The 24040-nt window shown below is 60.5% G+C and overlaps 1 protein-coding gene across 1 annotated transcript in view; it reads right to left on the bottom strand.

Moving 5' to 3' along the window:
• The window catches only part of KIRREL2 (kirre like nephrin family adhesion molecule 2), a 23869-nt gene extending 6819 nt beyond the window's left edge, over nt 1–17050 (bottom strand). The window contains exons 1-12 of the mRNA XM_032769339.2: nt 16639–17050; nt 7814–7963; nt 6780–6929; nt 6468–6625; nt 6022–6172; nt 5552–5657; nt 5144–5292; nt 4714–4841; nt 4312–4438; nt 3492–3592; nt 707–905; nt 172–282 (exon numbers count right to left, since the gene is read on the bottom strand). Coding sequence (XP_032625230.1) covers nt 172–282; nt 707–905; nt 3492–3592; nt 4312–4438; nt 4714–4841; nt 5144–5292; nt 5552–5657; nt 6022–6172; nt 6468–6625; nt 6780–6929; nt 7814–7963; nt 16639–16690 — 1582 coding nt within the window. The 5' untranslated portion in view covers nt 16691–17050. The remainder of the gene's footprint in view (nt 1–171; nt 283–706; nt 906–3491; nt 3593–4311; nt 4439–4713; nt 4842–5143; nt 5293–5551; nt 5658–6021; nt 6173–6467; nt 6626–6779; nt 6930–7813; nt 7964–16638) is intronic.
• Between the last annotated feature and the right edge of the window lie 6990 nt (nt 17051–24040).

Here is a 24040-nt window from a genome sequence, read left to right as displayed (position 1 = left end):
GGGGGGCTGTCAAGGAACGTGGGGGGGTTGGATGAGACAGGAGTTCCGGGGGGTGGGGGGCATGACCCCCTCGTGGGGTGAGGAGGAGGGAACCGGTTGTTAATATTTTGTCAGCTCATCATTGACTCACGTCCGTAAGTGGGGAGGGGCAGAGCTAGCCAGTGACCTCACCTTTCCTGTGGCACCAGCGCAGGCAGCAGACAGACACGCCAACGACCAAGACCAGCAGCAGGGTGACGGCAGCCGCGGCCGAGGCCCCGATTATCATGATGGGCAGGACCTCTGTGGGGGAAAGAGCAGATGAGAGCGGGTCCCTGCTGCTAACGCACACAGACAGCTTGCCCAGTGCTGCCACCTCTGGGGAGTGGGGACAGCAGGAGAAAAGTCGCACATAACACCTCACAGGGATGGCTCACCCAGCACTGAAATGCCGCCACCTCTGGGGTGGGGCAGCTGGGGAACATGGTTCATCTGGTGACAGCCACCTCAGGAGTGGGCCATCTGGGTAAGCTGTAGCCGGTTTGGTGTGGGAGGGTGGGGCAATTGGGTCAGGGGTTGGAACCCATGGGACCCATCCTGTCAGCATGGGGCTAAGTGATGCCAGTCTGTGCAACTGTTCCAGGGTTGTGTGTGGGTGGGGCCAGTTGGGCTGTGGGGAGGGCTAGTGTGGATGTGGGCAGGGCTATGGGCCAGGGCCAGGGCTTACCCTGCCGGCGCAGTGTGACGGCTGCTGAGCGGGCCCCGAAACGGTTCCAGGCCGTGCAGTTGTAGGGCTGGGCGAAGTCCTCCAGGTGCGTGGGCTGGATGAGCAGGGCCGAGAGCACCCCCTGCTCCGTCAGCGCCGTGTCCACCGTGAAGCGCTGCTCTGAGCCGCTGTCCAGCACCCGCTCTCCCCATGCCCACACCTACCGTGAGAGCGAGGTACGGGCCCTGTCAGCAGGAGGGCAGGCTGGGGGGTGGGCAGGGGACAGCAGCACTCAGGATGCAGCAGGGGGCAGGGTGGGGAGTTCAGGGGGTCAGTCAGGGGCCAGCCCTCACAATAGAGTCGGGGCAGATGGGAGGGCCGGGCGGCATCTGCACTCACAATGTGTTCAGGGCAGGCTGGGGAGCTGGGGGTGAGTTGCGGGGCAGGCAGAGGGTAGCACTCACGATGCGGTCAGGGCAGGTTGTGGGGCTGGGGTATCGGTGGGGGCAGCACTCACGATGTGGTCAGGGCAGGTTGTGGGGCTGGGTATCGGTGGGGGCAGCACTCACGATGTGGTCGGGGCAGGTTGTGGGGCTGGGGTATCGGTGGGGGCAGCACTCACGATGTGGTCGGGGCAGGTTTTGGGGCTGGGGTATCGGTGAAGGCAGCACTCACGATGTGGTTGGGGCAGGTTTTGGGGCTGGGGTATCAGTGGGGGCAGCACTCACGATGCGGTCGGGGCAGGTTTGGGGGCTGGGGTATCAGTGAGGGCAGCACTCACGATGTGGTCAGGGCAGGTTTTGGGGCTGGGGTATCGGTGGGGGCAGCACTCACGATGTGTTCGGGGCAGGTTGTGGGGCTGGGGTATCGGTGGGGACAGGGGGCAGCACTCACGATGTGGTCAGGGCAGGTTTTGGGGCTGGGGTATCAGTGGGGGCAGCACTCACGATGTGGTCAGGGCAGGTTTTGGGGCTGGGGTATCAGTGGGGGCAGCACTCACGATGTGGTCAGGGCAGGTTTTGGGGCTGGGGTATCAGTGGGGGCAGCACTCACGATGTGGTCAGGGCAGGTTTTGGGGCTGGGGTATCAGTGGGGGCAGCACTCACGATGTGGTCAGGGCAGGTTTTGGGGCTGGGGTATCAGTGGGGGCAGCACTCACGATGTGGTCAGGGCAGGTTTTGGGGCTGGGGTATCAGTGGGGGCAGCACTCACGATGTGGTCAGGGCAGGTTTTGGGGCTGGGGTATCAGTGGGGGCAGCACTCACGATGTGGTCAGGGCAGGTTTTGGGGCTGGGGTATCAGTGGGGGCAGCACTCACGATGTGGTCAGGGCAGGTTTTGGGGCTGGGGTATCAGTGGGGGCAGCACTCACGATGTGGTCAGGGCAGGTTTTGGGGCTGGGGTATCAGTGGGGGCAGCACTCACGATGTGGTCAGGGCAGGTTTTGGGGCTGGGGTATCAGTGGGGGCAGCACTCACGATGTGGTCAGGGCAGGTTTTGGGGCTGGGGTATCAGTGGGGGCAGCACTCACGATGTGGTCAGGGCAGGTTTTGGGGCTGGGGTATCAGTGGGGGCAGCACTCACGATGTGGTCAGGGCAGGTTTTGGGGCTGGGGTATCAGTGGGGGCAGCACTCACGATGTGGTCAGGGCAGGTTTTGGGGCTGGGGTATCAGTGGGGGCAGCACTCACGATGTGGTCAGGGCAGGTTTTGGGGCTGGGGTATCAGTGGGGGCAGCACTCACGATGTGGTCAGGGCAGGTTTTGGGGCTGGGGTATCAGTGGGGGCAGCACTCACGATGTGGTCAGGGCAGGTTTTGGGGCTGGGGTATCAGTGGGGGCAGCACTCACGATGTGGTCAGGGCAGGTTTTGGGGCTGGGGTATCAGTGGGGGCAGCACTCACGATGTGGTCAGGGCAGGTTTTGGGGCTGGGGTATCAGTGGGGGCAGCACTCACGATGTGGTCAGGGCAGGTTTTGGGGCTGGGGTATCAGTGGGGGCAGCACTCACGATGTGGTCAGGGCAGGTTTTGGGGCTGGGGTATCAGTGGGGGCAGCACTCACGATGTGGTCAGGGCAGGTTTTGGGGCTGGGGTATCAGTGGGGGCAGCACTCACGATGTGGTCAGGGCAGGTTTTGGGGCTGGGGTATCAGTGGGGGCAGCACTCACGATGTGGTCGGGGCAGGTTTTGGGGCTGGGGTATCAGTGGGGGCAGCACTCACGATGTGGTCAGGGCAGGTTTTGGGGCTGGGGTATCAGTGGGGGCAGCACTCACGATGTGGTCAGGGCAGGTTGTGGGGCTGGGGTATCAGTGGGGGCAGCACTCACGATGTGGTCAGGGCAGGTTGTGGGGCTGGGGTATCAGTGGGGGCAGCACTCACGATGTGGTCAGGGCAGGTTGTGGGGCTGGGGTATCAGTGGGGGCAGCACTCACGATGTGGTCAGGGCAGGTTGTGGGGCTGGGGTATCAGTGGGGGCAGCACTCACGATGTGGTCGGGGCAGGTTGTGGGGCTGGGGTATCGGTGGGGGCAGCACTCACGATGTGGTCGGGGCAGGTTGTGGGGCTGGGGTATCGGTGGGGGCAGCACTCACGATGTGGTCAGGGCAGGTTATGGGGCTGGGGTATCGGTGGGGGCAGCACTCACGATGTGGTCAGGGCAGGTTGTGGGGCTGGGGTATCGGTGGGGGCAGCACTCACAACGTGGTCGGGGCAGGTTGTGGGGCTGGGTATGGGTGGGGGCAGGGGGCAGCACTCAATGCAGTGGGGGGCAGGTTGGTGAGCTGGGGGGGTCAGAGGACAGCACTCACAATGCGGTCAGGAGGGGGGGTGCTCCTCACTAGACACTCCAGCCGTGCCTTGTCCCCCAGCACCGTCTGCTGGCTGGACTCCGTGGTAATGATAGGGGGCCCTGCAATGGGGGAAGGCAGAATTAACGGGGGGCGGCACCTACTCATACCCCTCCCCCAGCACAGAGACACCCCCGTCCTCAGATGCTTTCAGGGCCGGTGCAAGGATGTTTTGTGCCCTAGGCAAAACTTCCACCTTGCGCCCTCCCCTGTCCCCGAGCCCCCGCTCAGAGGCGCCCCCTCCACAGCAGCTCCCCTGCTCTGCCTTGAGGCTCCCCCCCGTGGCAGCTCCCCACCCTCCGCCCTGAGGCACCCCCCCGCACCAGCTCACCCCTGCTCGCCTCCTATCCAATCAGCATTGGTGCCGCAAGCCTGGCAGGCGGGAGAAGTGAAGCAGCCACGGCGTGCTTGGGGAGGCGGCGGGGCAGGGGTGAGCTGGGGCAGGGGTGAGCTGGGACGGGGGGTTCCCCTCCATGCCACCTCCGCCCCTTACTTGCTGCAGGCGGCCCTCTCCACGCTCCCCTGCCCCAGCTCCCTCTGCCTAAATGCCGGCAGCGACTGGGGCAGCTGAAGATCCGGCCACCGCGGTCGCTGCCAAAGAAAATGGCGCCCACCAAATCCTAGCACCAGTCACCTAAATAGTTGCACCGGCCCTGGATGCCATCCCCGTACCCTACAGGAAATAACCCCCATGGGGCTGGGCCACCTGAGGCTCCACCCATGGAAGCCCCACCCCCAGGCAATGCCCAGCCCCCAGGCAATGTCCCACCCCTGCCCTCACCGTTGACCGCCAGCGTCACCTCCTTGTCAGCCGCACCGATGCGTGGCACGATAGCCTTGCACACATAGGTGCCAGCATCCTCCTGCGTCACGGTCTTTAGGTGCAGGGTGTTGCCATTGCTCAGCACCTGCAGCCACATGGCAGGGGTTAGAGTAGGGGGCCAGGACGCCTGGGTTCCAGCCCCAGCTGTGGGAGGGGATTGGGGTCTAGTGGTTAGAGCAGTGGGGCTGGGAGCCAGGACTCCTGGGATCAATCCCTGTCCCTGGAAGGGAAGTGGGGTCTAGTGGTTAGAGCAGTGGGGCTGGGAGCCAGGACTCCTGGGTTCAATCTCTGGCTCTGGGAGGTGAGTGGGGTCTAGCAGTTGGAGGTGGGAGCCAGGACTACAGCAGGCAGGTCACTCACCACACCAGATTCCTTCTTGGTCCAGGCCAGAGTGAGGGGCGGGTTCCCAGCCCAGGTGCAGGTGAAAGAGGCATCGGCCCCGACATCCACGGTGAGGGGCTTGGGCTGGGAGACCAGGAGGGGCCCAACTGCAGGGGGAGGATCCAGTCAGTGCAGGGGTGGGGCTTGGGGTGGCTGGGCAGGGTCATCCTCTCAACACTGCCAGACCCACCCCCTATGGTTCCCTGCCAATACTGTACCCCTCCCCGTGCATGCCCACCTTTAATTGTCCTCCCCTGCTCAGTGCCCAGCCCCTGCAGCAACGACAGCCTGACTCCCTAACTGTGCCTTTCCCTGCTACCCCCTACCCATCCCTCACCCTCCCAGCCTGCTCCCCACACTGCCAACACCCATCCCCTGCAAACCCCCCACAGTGCCCACCCCCACTCACAGTGCACATCCACCAAGGTGCTGACATTGGTGCTGCCCACGACGTTGGCCACCTCACAGGACACAGGCTGGGTGAAGAAGGAGTGATCCACCCTGGCCTCGTAGCTGTCCCCATTGGCCTCAGCGATGACCACGCCGCCCTTCGCCCACCTGCCCCACAGCCGGGGAGGAGACGCACAATTAGGGGGAGCCTCTGCGGCATCAGCTGGGGGGCAGTACCGCCTGTTCCCACCAGGGGGCGTGGATTCCCCTCTGCGCCCGGCAGGTAAGGCAGCAAGAGCCGGTGAGAGGGGGCCTGCACGTCCCCATTGCAGCCACCAGAGGGCAGTGCATCCCCGCCCCCTCCCCTGGCTGAGCTCGTGGGGTGTCTCAGGGTACCCGGACGCCGGGGTCCACCAGTGGCTCTTACCGGTAGCCGGTCACCTCGGGGTTGGCAGTGGCAGTGCAGAGGAAGCTGACCTTGCCCCCCTCTGCGACAGTCTGTGGCTGGACAGAGAGGATCACGGTGGGGGGGTCTGGAGGGGGGAAGGGGAAGACGGTCAGAGACATGCGACCAGCTCTGGGGTGGGGCTCACCTGCCCCCCGCTGAGCCCCCTGCCCCTCACAACACAGTGCACCCCACCAGGCACACCCTCACCCACTGCAGCACAGCACCACCGGTCGGGCACCGAGTCCCCTCCCTGCCCCTGATAGCACAGTGCCCCCCACCTGACCCTCCCATGCTCCCCACAGCACAGTGCCCCCGTTGAGCCCCTTGCCCGGGCCGCCACAACATGGTGTGCCTGCCAGCTCCCCTCCCCCCACAGCATGGCGCCCCATGCCAAGACCCAGCCCTGCCCCCCCACAGCGCAGCACCTGCACCTCCAGGTCAGGACTCACACAGCACGTCAAGGGTGATGGAGGTCTGCTTGCCAACAGGTGCGGCCGGGTTGGCGACGTGGCAGGTGTAGGTGCTGCCCATGTCCTGGGTGCTGGGTGTGAGAAGCAGGGTGCTGATAGCCGTTGCCTGCTTCCCATCCTCCATCAGGGCCTGGGGGGCAGGAGCAGAGGTCAGGTCTCAGCCTGAGGCCCATTAGGCCCATCCCCCAAGGGGAGCCAGGGGCTGGGAGGGAGAATCTCCCACCCCCACACTGTGCCATCCTTTCATGCCATATCCCAGCTCCCCTTTAATACCCTACCCCCCCTTTTAATAGCCTGAGTCCCAGCACACACCTGGGCTGCCCCTTTAATTCCCAACACCGCCCCCCCCCACTTCAGGCTGCCCTTTAATAACCTGCCCCTGTGCCTCCCCTTTAACGCCCTAGCCCTGCACCCTGGTGTCTCACCTTGGCATAGAGGGCAGAGTCTTGCAGCTGCCCATTGCGGTACCAGCTGATCTCAGGGGCAGGCTTGGCACCAGACACCTGGCAAGTCAGGTTGTAGGGCACGCTGGCCTGGACCCGGACGATGGGGCCATTCTGGATCACGGGGTCATTGGGCGGTACTGGGGGGGCAGATGGGAGAGAGGGAATCAGTGATGGGGTGGGAGTCCCCGGGGTGGGAGTCCCCAGGGCGGTGCCCCGGCTGTGGGGAAAGGAGGCTCCAGTGCTGTGAGCTTCCCCAGGTGGTTCCCCAGTTGGGGGGGAGGGGACACTCACAGAGCACCGTGAGCTGGGCACGCTGGGAGCGCAGTGCAGCCTGCGTAGCCTGGCACTCGTACACGGCGTCGTCACCAAGCTCAGCAGACTCAATTCTCAGGTTGTGCTGCCCAGCCACCGGATCCCCGACAATGGAGTACCGGGACCAGCCTGCGGGAGAGAGGGACAGACTGCAGGGACTGGCTTAGCACCCCCCAGGGACCCCCACCTCCCCCCACTGCAGCACAGAGCCTCCAGGGATCCCCAGTCCCCCTCACAGCACAGCACCCCGCAGGGACACAGGGTACCCCCCCTGCAGCACAGCACCTCCCCAGGAACCCCTGGTCCCCCCTCACAGCACAGCTCCCCAGGGACCCCCAGTCCTCCCCACACGGCATGGCACCCTATGGAGTCTCCTGGTCCCTCCCTCCCACTGAGCAGTGCCCCCTGGGGACCCCCAGTCTGCTCCCCACAGCACAGTGCCCCCTGGGGACCCCCAGTCTGCTCCCCACAGCACAGTCTCCTCTAGGGATCCCAGTCTGCTCCCCCGCAGCACAGTGCCCCCTGGGGATCCCAGTCTGCTCCCCGCAGCACAGTGCTCCCTGGGGACCCCCAGTCTGCTCTCCGCAGCACAGTGCCCCCTGGGGACCCCCAGTCTGCTTCCCCACAGGTTGTGCTGCCCTCACTGTGCTGCCCTCACAGTGCCCCCTGGGGACCCCCAGTCTGCTCTCTGCAGCACAGTGTCCCCTGGGGATCCCAGTCTACTTCCCCGCAGCACAGTGCCCCTTGGGGACCCCCAGTCTGCTCCCCGCAGCACAGTCTCCTCTAGGGATCCCAGTCTGCTCCCCCGCAGCACAGTGCCCCCTGGGGATCCCAGTCTGCTCCCCACAGCACAGTGCCCCCTGGGCACCCCCAGTCTGCTCCCCTGCAGCACAGTGGCAGTGGGGTCTGCTGATCCCTCCCTCCCTGCAGCACAGCGCCCCGTCCAGGAACCCCCCGTACCCCTCGCAGCACAGCGCCCCCTGCTGACCCCCCCCCTGCAGCCGCATACATACCAGGCAGGTCTCGCTCTCCACCCAGCGCCAGGCCATCCTTGGTCCACTGCACCATGCCCTGGTAGCCCACAACCACGCAGGCCAGCGTCACCGACTGCCCTGCCACGATCACCTGGTCCATGGGCTGCTGAAAGAAATATGCCCCCCAGCCTGGCGGGCGGGGTCAGGGGGAGGTGTTAACCAGACAGGGGTCCAGGGATTATGGGAGGGGGGATTGGGAGCCAGGACTTCTGGGTTCAATCTCATCTTGGGGAGGGGAGTTCATGAGGGAAGGCTCCCAACAGGTGCACAAGGTGGGGGGAGATTGGATGGGGAAAGGGAGCAGCATGGGGAGCCCAGGCCAGTGGGGATGGGGGATCCCAGCAGCAGGGGAAGGGGGCACAGGGAGCACTGGAGGGGGAGATGGAGAATCCTGGCAGCAGGGGAGGGGGTGGTGTGGGGAGTGCAGGCTAGGGGGATGGGGGATCCAGGCAGCAGGGAAGGGGTGTGAGGGGAGGGCAGGATGGGGAATCTAGGCAGTGGGGAAGGGGGCACAGGGAGCACAGGATGGAGGGTGGGGGGATGGGGGATCCTGGTAGCAGAGGATAGGGCCGCCCAGAGGATTCAGGGGGCCTGGGATCTTCAGCGGCGGGGGGGCCCCCACTTCAGCGGTAATTCGGTGGTGGGGGGTCCTTCCGCTCTGGGACCCACCACCGAAGTGCCCTGAAAACCTGCGGCAGGGCCCCCCGCCACCAAATTACCACAGAAGATCCGGCACTTCGGCGGCGGGTCCTGCTTCAGCAGTAATTTGGTGGGGGGGGTCCTTCTGCCCTGGAGTGGAAGGACCCCCTGCCACCGAAGACCCGGAGCGGAAGAAGCTCCGGGGGCCCATGTCATAAACAGATAGCTAAGGGTTAATGTTTCTTTTACCTGTAAAGGGTTAACAAAGGGAACCACACACCTGACCAGAGGACCAATCAGGAAACCGGATTTTTAAAAGCTCAGGGAGGGAATGTTTGGGTCTGTGTCTTTTGTCTGTCTCTCGGCTATGAGAGGGATCTTTCTATCTTCAAGCTTCTAATCTTCAGTTTCCAAGTTGTGAGTACAAAGGTAGAAAAACAATAGGCTTTTATTGTTTTTTTGTATTTACATGTGTGTAGTTGCTGGGATGTTTAAATTGTATTTCTTTTTGAATAAGGCTGTTTATTCATATTTTTCTTTTAAGCAATTGACCCTGTATATTGTTATCTTGATACAGAGACCATTTTTATGTCTTTTCTTTCTTTTTTTTAAAGGTTTTCCATTTAAAACCTGTTGGATTTTCTTTTCTAAGTGAGGCTCTAGGGGATAGAAATCCCTGTGCCAGGATTACGGTCTCTCTCAGGGAAAGACTGGGAGGGGGAAAAAGAAGGAGGGGGGAAGGTAAATTGCCCTCTCTGTTTTGTAATTCAAGGAGTTTAAGTACAGTAATCTTCCAGGATAACCCACGGAGGGGAAGCCTGGGGAGGAAGTAAAGAGAAGACAAGGGGAGGGGGGTTATTTCCCTTTGTGGTAAGACTCAGGGCATCTGAGTCTTGGGGTCCCCCCAGGGAAGGTTTTGGGGAGACCAGAGTGAGCCAAACACTGGAAATTTTTGGTTGGTGGCAGCACTATCAGATCCAAGCTGGTAATTAAGCTTAGAGGGTTCTTGCTAGCTTCTCAGTTTATGAATGCTAAGGTTCAAATCTGAGTAGGAAGCTACGACAGCCCAGCCCATGAGAGTTTTCCAGGGCCCCTGGAGCAAGCGAAGGACCCCTCTCCAGGGGCCCCAAAAAACTCTCGTGGGTGCCCCTGTGGGGCCCGGGGCAAATTGCCCCACTTGCCCCCCCCCCCGAGCGGCCCTGGCAGGGGAGGGGGGCATGGGGAGTGTGGGATGGGGGATCCAAGCAGCAGGGGAGGGTTGAGCTGGGATGAGGCCCCCAGTAAATCCATTTGATATTGCAAGTGAATGAGGGCCTGGCGCAGCTGGAGGGGCCTTTCTGTGGGGCCTGAAAGGGGTGAGGCAGGGTTGGGACAGGGAGATGGAAGGGGCAGGAAGAGAGGGGTGCATGGAAGGGCAGCTGCTGTAGTCGCCAGCGGGGCAGAGAATGGAGCCGGGGACCTTTCCCCTCTAGGGGGCGCAGCTGTGATCTGGACCCAGGATGGCGGCCTGGCTTGCTGGGGTGGGTCTGGTCCACCTGCACTGCCGCCCCCCACCCCAAGGAGTCCATAGGGGAGGGAAGGGGTTATGGGGTCTCTGCCAACCTCCCCACCCTGGGAACCTTAAGTAGAGTTGTAAGGGCATTGTGGTGCCAATCTCCACAGAGTTGGCCCAGCCTTTCTGTGGGGCTGGCAGGCTGGCTGGAGGGGACATAGGGGGGACGTAGGTGCCAGGGCCCAAATGATGCTAGGGCTGGGGAACAGGAGTCAGAGACCCCCACAATGTACTCAGGGCTATTTGCCCCACAAAAGGTGGAGGCAGATTGGATGGCAAAGTGCCTCCCTCCCCCTGCCCCCCCCAGCTCCCCCCCCCACAGACACACCCTCCCCCAGGGTCCCCCCAGCCCTTCCCTGGGGACCTCTGTCCCCTAGCCTAACCCCACGAATACCCACTCGCCCAATAGCCCTCAACTGTCCATCCCATCCCACTATAGATACCAGGACAGTCCTTAGGATTTATGGGGCCCTATGCAGTATTATTTAACTGGTGCCTCATGCCTGACTTGGGGCACAGCCACCACCCCCACCTATGGACCCCCCAGAAGAACCACCCCCCCATTGCTGACACACTGAGCTTCCTACACAGCAGATGCTGCGGCAGCCCAGGCTCAAAGCCCCAGGGGGAAGGGACAAGGTAGCAAAGCAGAGTCACAGTTCCCCGCCCTGTACCCTCTCCCTCGGGCAGAATGCGTAGCGCCAGCACATTCGCCTCTGTGAATACAGCCCCTGCCTAAGGAGACTGCAACACAAGCTGGGTGCGTGGGAGCCAACCTGCCCTGCCCTGCTGTCCCAGTGGTGCCCCAAATTCTCGGATACCCTGTGCAGCCGTGAATGCCTAAGGACAGCCCTGATAGATACACCCTCCCCCCACCTAATTCTGTCCCCCAATTGCCCTGCAGACTCTCCTCACTATCCCATTCCCCCTAGGCCTTGCCCGAGACACCCCTACCTCTGCCAGCCTTCTGTGTCCCAGCCTCAGCACCCCGGGGCAGGAACTGCTCCATTTCTGCGGGGAAGGAGCCCAGAGGCTGAAGGGTGAAAGTTCCTTTCTGCGCCACTGAGATTCCTCGGTTCTGATCTCCTGGCTAAACCCTTCTTAATTCCAATCCAATAACACCACCCTTTGTCCCGATTGTTTCCAAGTTTACCCAATAAACCAGGATCTGAATAAGGGGATAATCCTCTGAGGAGGGTCAGGAGGGGAGCGAGACAGAACAAAACAGAGGGAGAAGCACATATGCCAGGCTTTGTGCAGCACAGGGGATCCATGAGTCCCAGCTCTAACCCATTACACCCCACTGCCCGGGCCAGAATCCACAGATTATCAGGGTTGGAAAGGACCTTAGGAGGTATCTAATCCAACCCTCTGCTCAAAACAGGACCAATCCCCAGACAGATTTTTGCCCCAGATCCCTAAATGGCCCCCTCAAGGATTGAGCTCACAACCCTGCATTTAGCAGGCCAATGCTCAATCCACTGAGCTATCCCTCTCCCCATCCTAACTGCCAGCTCTCCAGAGCAAGGGATAGACCACAGGAGTCCTGGCTCCCAGCTCCCCTGCTCTAACTCACTAGACCCCACTCCTTCCCAGAGCTGGGGATAGAACCCAGGCGTCCAGGCATGCAGCGGGTTTCCAGGGGCAAGCAGGGAAGAGCGATGGGTGGGAAGCAGGTCATAACCCCCTGCAGAATTGGGAAGGAGGAGGATGTCCTGGTTAATTTCACCCCTTGACTGGTTTTGTCTTCACTGATACTGAATCCTCCCCCCACATGCACACGCTAATTAGATTTTGGCTTTGAAATTACAGGAAAGTTAATGGGATTTCTGTGGGGTGGGGAGATGCATGAGGGATCCCCCCCTCCCATGCACAGTGTCAGGTGATGGACACCAGCCACGGAGCAGGGACAGATGGGCACTAAATTCTCACCCACTCATAATGCCCAACGGGTGGGAGGCTGGGCTGGGTGCATGCTGGTCATCAGGGGAGGCTATGTACACACACACACACAGATGTGACACACACATGGAGATGCACACACACACACAGAGCTCTGATACCCATACACACACAGCTTTGGCTTGATACACAAACACACCTCTCTCCTCTGTAGCCAGTGACACTGACTCTGACCCGCTCCGCACCACACGCTGACTGAGACACACTCGGTGACATTGCCAGATTTACACGTACACAAGGGATCACGCACACCCTGACCCAGATTCACGCCTCCTGACACCCCCGCACACCCAAACAGGCTCACCCCCCTCCCCCCACGTGGACACAACCATGCACAGACTCACACTGGCGCTGGGGCATAGGGTCTCTCACACAGTCCAAGGCTGACCTGGACTCACCCCCAGGCTCCCTGAGAACATTCTCACCCCATGACGCTGACTTGCAGCAACAGCTGCAGTGCACCGGGCTGATGCTCACATCCTGACACACCTGCTCACCAGCGCTCAGCTCACTGGGCTGGTCCCATGCCCCCACTCCTGGCCTGGGGGAGAAGATACATGGCACCCTGGGGAAGACCCCTGTTACAGCACCCCACTCTTCTCCCAGAGGTGGGGAAAGAACCCAGGAGTCCTTGCTCCCAGCCTCCCCTGCTCTAACCACCAGACCCTACTCCCTGCCAGAGGCAGGGATAGAACCCAGGAGTCCTCACTAGAACCCACTCTTGGCCCACAGCTGGAAATAGGGGGAATGATTCCCAGTGGTTAGAGCGAGGGGGGGCTGGGAGTCAGGACACCTGGGTTCTATCCTGGCCTGGGGATGGGAGCATGTTTAGTGGTTAGAGCTGGGAGAGGGGGAGGACTGGGAGTCAGATGCCTGGGTTCTCTTGCCATCCCTCTTTCCCCACTTGTCAGTTCTCCCAGCCCCTGCACTCAGAGATACTCAGCTGCATTTCCATGCTCAACAGCAAATCCCCTTGGAAGCTGCACAGAGGCCTCAGATTCCTGCCTCCTAACAGGCGTGAAATCTGGCCCCATTGTGCGCCTGGCTCTGGGGAGGGGGCACTGGAAGCCGCGCAGTTCCAACAAATAGCTTTGTGCAGAAAGTGGGGCCCTGCTGATCCCAGCCTGGCTAGGCCCCCAGTAACTCCCCCTGCACAGAAGGGGGGACAGAATGGGGGAAAGGGCCAGCAGAAAGCGCTGAGTTTCTGAGGATGGAAATAGCCAGAGGCACACTGGGTTAGTGGTTAGAGCATGGGACAGCGAGTCAGGAAACAGAGACTCCACCATGTGAGCTCTGGGGCGGTGTGGGGCTGGGTGCCAGGACTCCTGGGTTCTCTCCCTGGCTCTGCCCCTATACTGCTGCCCAGGTGATCTTGGACAAGTCCTGTTGCTGCTCTGTGCCTCAGTTTCCCCCATCAACATAAAGGGGATAATGAGAGAGACTGGCAGAGGGGGCAGCCTCAGGAAGCTGTCCCATTCCCCACCCGCCTGAGCTACTCAGTGCCCCATTAGCCTTGGGGCCAGTATCTTGTCTCTCATGGGGCAGGGAGGGGTGGATGAGGAATGTGAGTGCAGTGGAGGGCCAGGCAGACAGGCCAGCCCACGGGAGGCTGTGGGGTTAATGCAGGACCCACACAAAGCCGGTGTTGTTGTGCTGGGAGTGGCAGTGGGAGGGTGTGGGGCGGGGAGGAACATGGGGGGCCCCACCCTGGGGCAGACAGCTTGTGAGAGCGGGAGCTGCCAGGACCCACAATGGATGCCTTTGTGCTGGGGCTCATTCAGCGTCCATCCTCCATCCAGCCACCCCCATGCCTGCTGCCTCGGCAGCCCAGAGCAAGGCTGGCCACTCCCCCCGCCCCCCCAGCCTGGTCCTTCTGCCCCACAGCCCACAACCCCTCTCCACTGGCCTGCCCCCCCACCCCACAGCCTGCACCCGCCATGGCCTGCACCCTCCACCTCCACCAGCCTGGCCCTCTCACCTCCACCAGCCTGGCATCTCCACCAGCCTTTCCCCCCACGGCTTGTGACACCCCCCCCGCCCAGCACTTCTCCACCTACGCTGGCCTGGCGCCTTCACTAGCCTAGCCCCCGCCATGGCCTGTGACCCCCTAACCCCATGGCCAGCACCCCGCCACCTATGCTGGCCCCCCTGCCTTCACTGGCCTGGCCCCTCATGGCCTGCACCTCCCCCATGTCCTCCAGCCTCCCAGCCTGAACCCCCCACACCTCTGCCAACCTGGCCCCCACTGCCCAGAACACAGCCCAGCATTGCCCCCACAGCCCACTGGATAAAGGGGGGGCAGCAGGAGAGAGAGAAAGAGAAAGTGGGGGGTGCAGAGGGCAGGATATGGGGATAGATAAATGGATGGGTGTCCATGTGTATGCAGATGGATGGATGGCATCTTCTCTCCCCTCCTCCCCACTGCCCCTCCCCCCTTTCACTGCAGGGAGGTGGGAGTCTTACAGCTGCACAGGGCCACCCCACTGGCATGAGAAACCCCCCTCATGCCCAGCCGGGTGCCCCATGGCAGGACTTGTGAGGCACATGCCTAGCAATGAGCACAACACCCCCTGGTAGGTTTGCCAGCACCACCTGGCACCAGCTCGGCCCCCAGAAATTAGGTCACTTCCAAACAGCCAACAGATGTTAATTTTATGTGTGTGTCTGCAAAGCCAGCCCCTCCCCCATGCCAGAGGAAAGGCAACCCCCCACTGGAGCCAGGGATTAGAACCCAGGAGTCCTGGCTTCCAACCACCTCACTTCCCTCCCCGCCCTGTCCCGAGCTGGGGACTAGACCCAGGAGCCCTGTCTCCCAGCCGCCACCTCCCAGATCTGGGGAGAGAACCCAGGAGTCCTGCCTCCCAGCCCCCCCGATCTGGGGAGAGAACCCAGGAGCCCTGCCTCCCAGCCCCACTGCTGCAACCTACTAAACTCGACATCTCTCCCAGAGCAGGGGACGGAACCCAGGCGTCCTGATCCTTACAGAAAGTATCACTAGAGTGTAGGTTAGTTACTGAGCTTGCATGGCCAGACCATCAGGGCCCCTGGGTTTGACATCCTGAGCAGCAGGCAAGGGAGGAGGGGCAGGTACCAGGGTCCGTGGGTCTGATCTGGGGTGACGGGAGATATGGGGCTGGATGGGCCCATGGAGAGTTGCTACAGAACAGGTACAGTCCCCTCTCCTGACCCATCCCCCCAACCCATCCCCAGCAGTCCTGGAAATGCCCCCACAAGTAGCTGGGCCCCCATCCCTCCCCTGTCAGACTCTGATCTTCCTATTCCCATACTCCCCCCCCCTCGATTTCCCACACAAGCCCCTGGGCCCCATCCCTCCCCTGTCAGACCCTGATGCCCCTCCAGCCCCATAACCCCCCAATTTCCCCCACAAGCACCTGGGCTTCCATCCTTCCCCTGTCAGACCCCAAACCCACTCCCCTAGTCCCCACCCAGCCCCCTGCCAGCTCTTCTGAGTCAACTGAATGCAAAACAATGCCCCAGAGCAAAGACACCCCTGGCTCCATCCAGCCCTTCTCCCCCTGACACTCTGCCCCGAACCGCTCAGAATTCATTAGTGTTTCTGTAAAGGGAATTCATAGCTGGGGGGCCCAGCAGCCCAACCAGGCATGTAAGTGTGAGCTGGGCTATGCTCCCCTGACACCTCCGGAACCTGCCCCCCCAACACACACACATACCCTGGGGGCGACTGGCACCCAGCCGTGCCTGGGCACCTCCACACCTGCCCCAGGGCAGGTCTGCTCCTTTCCCTGTCAGCGCAGGAGGAGAGGATCTGACAGACATACTGGGAAAGGGTGGGAGGAGGGGGTAAACGGAGCTGAGATTTTGCTCTCCCCCATCCCCCTCTGTATCCCTGCCATTGCTTAGGATCCGATAGCCCACCATGCTCTGGGCCTCCAGAAGGGGAAATTGAGGCAGATTTAGCAATGGAACCCAGGAGTCCTGGCTCCCAGCCCTTCCTCTCCACCCACTGGCCCCCATTCCCTGTCCAGAGCTGGGACAGAACCCAGCAACCACCTCCTTGGGAAGTCTGTAGGGGATGATCCCGGAAATAGCAGACTTGCAGGACTCATTTGTTCTTTCCCCGGAATGCCCCATGGGGTGCACAAGAGGCTGGGGGACAGCTCCCCACTGCCTGCTACCCTTCTCCCCCCATGGGGCTGTATCACAGCACCCCACTGTGGGCACTCATTGGGGCCCCTTCCCAGTAAGATCCTGAAGGGATGGGACAGGCACTGGGGAGCAGGATAATTATCCCCCCCTGGGCTTACTGCATTTACTCCCCCCACACAAAACACACAGACATATCCCGCCCCCCACAAAAACCACACAGCTTGGCACCATCATCCTGAATGGCAAAGGCCAGAGGAGCTTGCTCAAGGTCAGGATGCTAGTAGCAGAGCTGGGGAGAGAACCCAGGAGTCCTGGCTCCCAGACCCCACTCCTCTCCCAGACCCAAGGAAAGAACCCAGGAGTTCAGTGGTGTCTATGCAGAGTCCTGGGAAGGAAGGCTAAGACGACCCCCTCCAAAACCAGCCATTGCTCAGCCCACTTTGCGGATAGTGGAGGATATGGCACGGGGGGACCAACTGATCCCCACCCCACAAGCCCAGGTCCCATCCCCCACAGCTCCTACCTATGTGGGCGAGGCAGCTCAGGGCCAGGATGCAGGGGAGCAGGGCTGACATCTTCGTGCTGGTTTGGGAAGCCCTTGAGGGATCCAGCTCCTGTTCCGGTCCGCTGCTTGCACTGGGATGGGGATCGGTAAATCCACACTGCAGCTCTGCTCTGGATTCCTCTACACCCACCGGGGGAGAGTGGTGGTCAGGACTCCTGGGTTCTATCCCAACTCAGGGAGGCAAGAGGAGGGAAGTCTAGTGGTTAGCGTGTGGGGGCTGGGAGCCAGGACTCCTGGGTTCTATCCCAAGCCCTGGGAGGGGATGAGGGTCTAGTGCTTGGGGGAGCTGGGAGGCAGGACTCCTGGGTTCTATCCTGAGCTCTGGGAGAGAATGGGGAACTAGTAGTTGGGGGAGCTGGGAGCCAGGACTCCTGGGTTCTCTCTCGATCCCAAGAACACGCTCTGCACAGCCAGGCTGATGATGCTCTAGACTCATTCAGCTCTGGGGATAGCGACTCATTGAGGCCACCAGCCGACAGGCCCCGCCCAGGGTGTGCACTGATTGGTGGAAAGGGTGCTCTCATTAATAAAAAAGATCACACACACACAGCCTGGGTCATCTGCTGCTGAGTGGGGGAAGGGGGAGCCCCTCAGCCCAAACAGAGGGTTCCCCCCAGCGGCATGAGAAGGGCATTAGGGGATATGGGATGTTGGGGGGGGTGTAGGTAGGTGTGTTACATGCAGTGCACACATGCATGAATCAAGCCAGCTCACAAGAGGGGAAAGTGGGCACACAACACATGCACCTCCACAACCCCAGGAGGGGTGTGACCCGGTGTGTGTGCAGTGAGGGTTGTTTTTGTGGAGTGGTGTTGCTGTGTGCACATTCTGGGTGTCATTTCTGTGTTGCAGTTGGTGTGCGCGCTGTTTTTGTGTGCAGTGCTGAGTGCTGTGTGAGCACAACTGGAGCTGATTGCTCTCCTTGCCACTCCCCGGCCCCCCAGCAGGGAGGCCTAAGAATAGGAACTGGGAATCCCAGGGGGCAGCCACTGCATAACAACCTGATGCAACCCCCAGCTTCCTGCCAGCTCCTCGCCAGCCACAGCCTTTTGCCCCCTCAGCTTGGCTAGATCCTCAGCCCCCAGCCCCCAAATTCCTGGCCCAAACAGCTCCATCTTCCCCAGCCCCCAGCCTGGCCTGCTCCCCTTCCTTGGTTCCACCCTCTTTCTCTGGTTGCCCCTGTTCTTTCTTAGCCTTTCCCCGCTGCCTACCCTCATGGTCCCTCTCTCTGCCTGGGCAGGTAGCACCAGCTGACAGAGCGCATCCTGGGCCTATGACTCTGCCCCCTGAGGAGTCTTGCAGTCACATGAATGGAAATGGCATGGGGCTGGGAATGCCACCCCTCCCCCCATCTGTTCCCAATGATCTCTTGGGATTTTGTGCAACAGGGGAAATGGGGGAACCTGAGACCTCATGGAGGCACTAGACCCCAGAACTCCTGACTGCCCCCTCTCACGTTAATCACTAGTTCCCACTCCCTTCCCAGGGCCAGGATTAGGACCTGTGAGTCCTGGCTCCCAACTCTAATCACTAAATCTCACTCCCTTCCCAGAGCTGGGAAACAAACCCACTAGCCCCTACTCCCCTCCCAGAGCTGGGGATAGAACCCAGGAGCAGGGCCGCCCGGGGGGGGGGTGGTAAGTGGGGCAATTTGCCCCAGGCCCTGGGCCCCACAGGGGCCCTCACGAGAGTTTTTCAGGGGCCCTGAAGTGGGGTCCTTCACTCTGGGTCTTCGGTGGCAATTCAGCGGCAGGGGGTCCTTCCAGGACCCACCGCCAAAGTGCCCCGAAGACCCACAGTAGGGGGTCCTTCCACCCCGGGACCTGCCACCGAAGTGCCAGGTCTTCAACGACAATTCAGTGGCAGAGGTCCTCCACCGCCGAAGACTCCAGGCCCTCTGAATCCTCTGGGCAGCCCTGCCCAGTAGTCCTGGATCCCAGCCCCCCAGCTCTCTATGCTAGGCCATGCTGTGGGCACATGCCTGCCCTCCCAGTCCCTGGGTAATGAGGGTGAATGGGAAGCAGATTGTGCTGGGGTGGGTGTGGAGGGAGGAGATTTAAGGGGATTTCTGCTGGTTTGTGTTTTCTTTGCTAGACAGATTTAAGCCCCCACCTCTGTTTCGGCGTGTTTGTGTAGTGCATATAGTTGTGTGTGTACCTGCGTGTTCATGTGTGTTTCAGCATGTTTGTGCAGCTCTGCATGTACCATGCCCTAGCGTGTGAGTTGGTGTTGCTGTATTTCTGGGGTCAGTGAGCAGGACTGAGTCTGGCTCTGGGTGTGTCCAGAGGACTGTCGCAGAGTGCTGTGAGTGGGGGTGTAGCTTGGAGACACCCAGCGAGCTGCCGTTGGAATCTGTCCCAAGAGGATTTGGAAAGAATATTCTGAAGATTCGGGGATTAGACAGAAAAAAAAATTGGCATCTGTATGGAGTGGGGGCGGGGACTGGGGGCAGGGCCCAGCCGCACCAGAGCTCTGGGAGGCAGGACTCCAATATACAATTCCCACGTCCTTGAGTCTAACCACTGCACCCCACTTCCCTCCCAGAGTTAGGGAGAGAACTCAGGCATCCCAGCTCCCAGCTCTCCCTCCCCACACTCCCCGAGCTGGGGGTGGAGCCCAGGAGTCCTGATGGCACAAACTCTTCCTAAGAGACCACCATGGGTCCCAACCCTTTGCCGGTGTCATCGACTCACAGTACGGGGACGGGGGTGGGCACTGCTCCCCCAACACCTGCCCCTCCCCTCCCCAGCATCTGAATGGTGAGTGGTCCATCAATTGGTGTGGGCGTCAGGAAAAGCTGTCGGGCTTCCCAGGCTCAGCAGGGCCCGTCACCCGGGTAACGGGGCCTTGTGGGAACAGGGCCTGCTGCGACCCTATTGAGGGCGGGCAATGGAGGAGGGGGACAAAGTCCCTAAGGGAGGAGTGTGAAAAGGCCAAGGGACCCCCCCCCCCCAAGTCCCAGCAACATGTGGCTGCACTCCCACTCAGTTCCACGTCCCCCAGCTGCCCGGCAGTCCCGCCAATCCCCAGCCCCTGCCCAGAGTGGGGGGCTGGGAGCCAGGACTCCAAGGTTCTCTCCCTAGCTCTGGGAGAGGGGTCTGGTGGGTTAGAGCAGGGGGGCTGGGAGCCAGGACTCCTGGGTTCTCTCCCCAGCTCTGGAAGGGGAGTGGGGGCTGGTGGATTAGAGCAGGGGGGCTGGGAGCCAGGACTCCTGGGTTCTATCTATGCCTTCATGTGTTTTGACTCTTAGGCAATGGTTCTTCCCAGCACTTGGGAGGGTTCCTGTTTGTTGTGGGGCCCTGTAATGGGTCAGTGAGTTCTCACACCTCAGTTTGATTCATGACAAGGGCCCAGCTGGTACTAAACTGGGCCCCTCAGCAGGAAGGTAAGGGCTGAATGGACTAAGAGGAGAAAGCTCCTTCCCCACCCGAGAAGGTTTCCCTTGCCTTTGACCCTCAGTTGCCCAGCACCAGGGCTGCCCAGAGGATTCAGGGGGTGTTCAGTGGCAGGGGGGTGGCCGTCAGCCTGCAGATGTGGCCTGGAGATTGGAGTTAACAGGCCCCAGCATCATGTCTCTTGGGAGCTTTTTTCCAAGCACAGGCCTGGGGGGACTGTAGGGTGAGATCATGGAAGAAAGTGGGGCAGAGCGCGGAGGGTAATTACCTCCGGCGGGAGGCTGGCTTTGTGCCAATCATGGAGCCGAGGCTGTGTCCCGGGCACCAGCTCCAGGGGGAGCGCAGCCTGTGGAAAATAAACAGCGCCTGGTGATGGGGCTAATTAAAGCACCTTTTGTGAGCCGCCTGGGGACAGCGTGCCTGGCTGTGGGTTGGATGGGAGACCCTCGGGGCGGTGCCGGGGGGCTTTAGTGGAAGGAGTGCAGGGAACAAGGGGAGCATCCATATGCAGTCGGGGATGGGGGTCTGGTGTCACAGCTTGTGGTTGATAGGAGATTGATCCCTAGCTGGAACCTTGACCCAGAGTGCACCTCTGTACACGCTGCCTCCCACTGCACCACTGTATATCCTTCTTCCCTCCTCTACCCTCCACTCTGCCCCCTATAGACAGCCACATTATATCCCCATGTACCTGCCCCCACTGTCCCCCAATATACACAGCCTCATTATATCCTCAATGTACCCTCCCCCACTGTGCCCTGCCCCCACTGCACCCCAATATACAGAACCTTATTATATCCCCCATGTACCCTGCCCCTCAATATACACAGCCCCATTATATCTCCATATACCCTGCCCCAAATGTACCCCAATATAAACAACCTCATTATATCCCCCATGTACCCTGCCCCCAGTGCGCCCCAATATACACAGCCCCATTATATTCCCCATGTACCCTGCCCCCACTGTCCCCAATACACACAGCCCCATTATATTCCCCATGTACCCTGCCCCCACTGTCCCCAATACACACAGCCCCATTATATTTCCATATACCTTGCCCCAAGTGTACCACAATTCAATATACACAGCCCCATTATTCATAGGGACCTCGAAGGTTCGTCGAGTCCAGTCCCCTGCCCTCATGGCAGGACAAAATACTGTCTAGACCATCCCTGGATAGAACAATGTATCTAAACCTACTCTTAAGAGATTCCATGACCTCCCTAGGCAGTTTATTCCAGTGTTTAACCACCCTGACAGGAACTTTTTCCTAATGTCCAACCTAAACCTCCCTTGCTGCAGTTTAAGCCCATTGCTTCTTGTTCTATCCTTAGAGGCTAAGGTGAACAAGTTTTCTCCCACTTCCTTATGACACCATTTTATATCCCTCATTTACCCTGCTCCCACTCCCCCCCAATACACAGAGCCCCATATATCTCCATATAACCTGCTCCCACTGTGCTCCCCCACCTTGCACCTCCAAGACTCCCTGCTCCCCCAGACTCACTGGGTACCCTGCCCCCCATCTCCTCCCCCCCACACCTCGGCCTGCCCTGCCTGTGGCGCCCTGTTGCCATTCAGGGGCTGACAGGCGGTGATGGACGGTGTGGCGGCCATCTGTTCCCCATGTGGGGATGGGCTGGTAGTCATCTGCCCTCGCCAAGGGCCGCGGAGGCCTCCAGATGGGGCTAGGCCTCTGCAGCCATCATGGACCTTGTGTCCACAACGGGCACTGAGCCTGCCCTGACTGTGGGGAGTCCTACCCGTTGCCCCCCAGCAGGGCAACATGGATGCTGATGTGATCCCCACAGCCTCCTTCAACTCACAGGGGAAACTTGGGATCAGAGAACAGTTCCCAGGAGTCCTAGCTGTCAGCCCCCCCATACTCTAACCACCAGACCCCACGACCCTCCCAAAACAAGGCAGAACTCAGGACTCCTGGCTCCCAGCCCCTCATGCTCTAACCACTAGACCCCATTCCCCTCCCACAGGCGGGGGGTCAGGCAGGGGCAGAACCCAGGGGTCCAGGCTCTGAGCTCCCATAGGCAGAGTGATGAGGGGCACATCCTGGGTGTTGGGGGGAGGAGGCCAGGGTGCTAGGCTTTGCATCAGGCTTCCCCTCCATTCTCCATGCCAGGCCCTGTCCTCTAACCCCCCATTCCTCCTCCAGGAGCTACCTCACGAGCTGCCCATTTCAGTTACAGGCCAATGTACCTGCCACAGACAGTGGGCCGAGTGGGTTATAGCAGGGAGGGCTGGGAATCAGGACTCCCGAGTTCTATCCACAGCTCTGGGAGGGGAGTGGAGTCTAGTAATTAGAGCAGAGGAGCTGGGAGCCAGGACTCCTGGGGTCTGTTCTCAGCTGTAACCTTGTAGAACCCACTGCCTAAAGCCGTGCCTCAGTTTCCCCATCTGTGAATTTGACACAGTTGCCCAGAGAAGGATGGGGAATTTCAGCCTTGGGCAGAGGCTGGACAGCAGCTGTGAGCAGGACACTGAGCTCCCTCTGCCATTAGAAAGCACCTTTCCTGTTGGAGGGGGAGGGAGAAGAAGGCAGGCTGAGACCAGCCCCAAACCCTAGGCCCTTAGCCTGGGCTGCTGGGACTTTAACTTCTCAGGAGCATTTTGCAGGGCTCCAGAGCCCCCAGGGCTGCTCCTGCCCACCTGGATATCTGCGTCTGAGAGGGGCACGGGGGAACTCCCCCCACCCAACTAGCTAGCTATCATCGCCAGGCACATCTATCTATCTATCTCCAGACACCCTCTCTAGCTAGCTAGCTAGCTATCCTGGCAGTTGGTTTACTATATAACCAAGTGCAAGCCCCTCCTCCCACTTTTGTCCCTGTGAGGCGAGGCGAGGCGAGGCGGGCGGGGGGCCCACTCTCACCATGACGACCTCTGCTCCCCTCCGCGGGGTCGGGGACTCCGATTGTACTGCCATGTCGTGCTTCATTAAATCTTGATCTGAGTTCATTAAAAGTGTGGTTTGGACATTCCTGCATAGTCTATTAATCCTGGCCCCCCGCCCCCACCCCCTCCCCCTTCACTCCCAGCCACGGCACCATTATCCCCTGCAGGGGTCACAAAAGTACCATCTGTTTCTGCTGCGTTCATTCCCTGCTGACATGTTGGCAGCGTGGGAGGGAGGGGATGGGGGGCTGCGTAGCTGGGCCTGCTCGCCTTCCTCTGGGCATTGCCCTGTGGCCTCCTTCCCTCACTGGGGTGAAGAGCCTGGGGATTGGCAGGCTACGGACCTAGTTAACCCCAGACACTCCCTCGGCTCTGTCTGTCTATCCCCAGACACCCCATCTGTCTATCTATCTATCTATCTATGCCCTGTCTATTTGGAGTGCAGGCCAGTCGGTCTCCATGGCCCATTCTAACAGGCTGCTTCTCTATAGAACATGGCACCTGGTTAAAGGACGTGGCAAAATGTAGTTCACCCCAAATCTTCATAGACGATGGAGACAGGATGGAGACAGGAATGGCTTTCACTCCTCCTCCTGCCCTGGGGCCGGAGAAAATAGAAGAAAGGGTCTGTGTCCCGTTCACCATCCCCTGAGCCAGCCAGTGCCCCCTACCCCTGGGCTTGATTACAGCCATTGTCCCCTGGAGGAGAAAGGCCCCAACTCCCATTCCCCACCCACCTTGATGGATAGGTCTTACAGTTGCATGGTGCTGTGTGTGGTGGGGGACACAGAGACAGGCTCACCCCACGGGGGACCCCTTCATTCCCAGCACCAGCATCGTCTATGCTTAGTTCTCTGGGAAGTATTTAATTTGGATTTTTGGGAAGCTCTCTAGTCCCTTCAAATGGATGAAAGATGGAGGCCAATACCCCAGCCAAGGTCATGGTGCCCACCAGAGCAGGTCTAGAGCAGTGCTGGGGGGAAGAACCTCAGGGTTGGTTTCACCAAACCAGCAGGCCTCATTTCTGTGGCAGGACCAGGGTTAAGTTACAG

The sequence above is a fragment of the Chelonoidis abingdonii genome, chromosome 11, assembly GCF_003597395.2.
Source record: "Chelonoidis abingdonii isolate Lonesome George chromosome 11, CheloAbing_2.0, whole genome shotgun sequence".
NCBI lineage: Eukaryota > Metazoa > Chordata > Testudines > Testudinidae > Chelonoidis > Chelonoidis abingdonii.
This window is presented reverse-complemented; position numbering and strand designations above follow the sequence as displayed.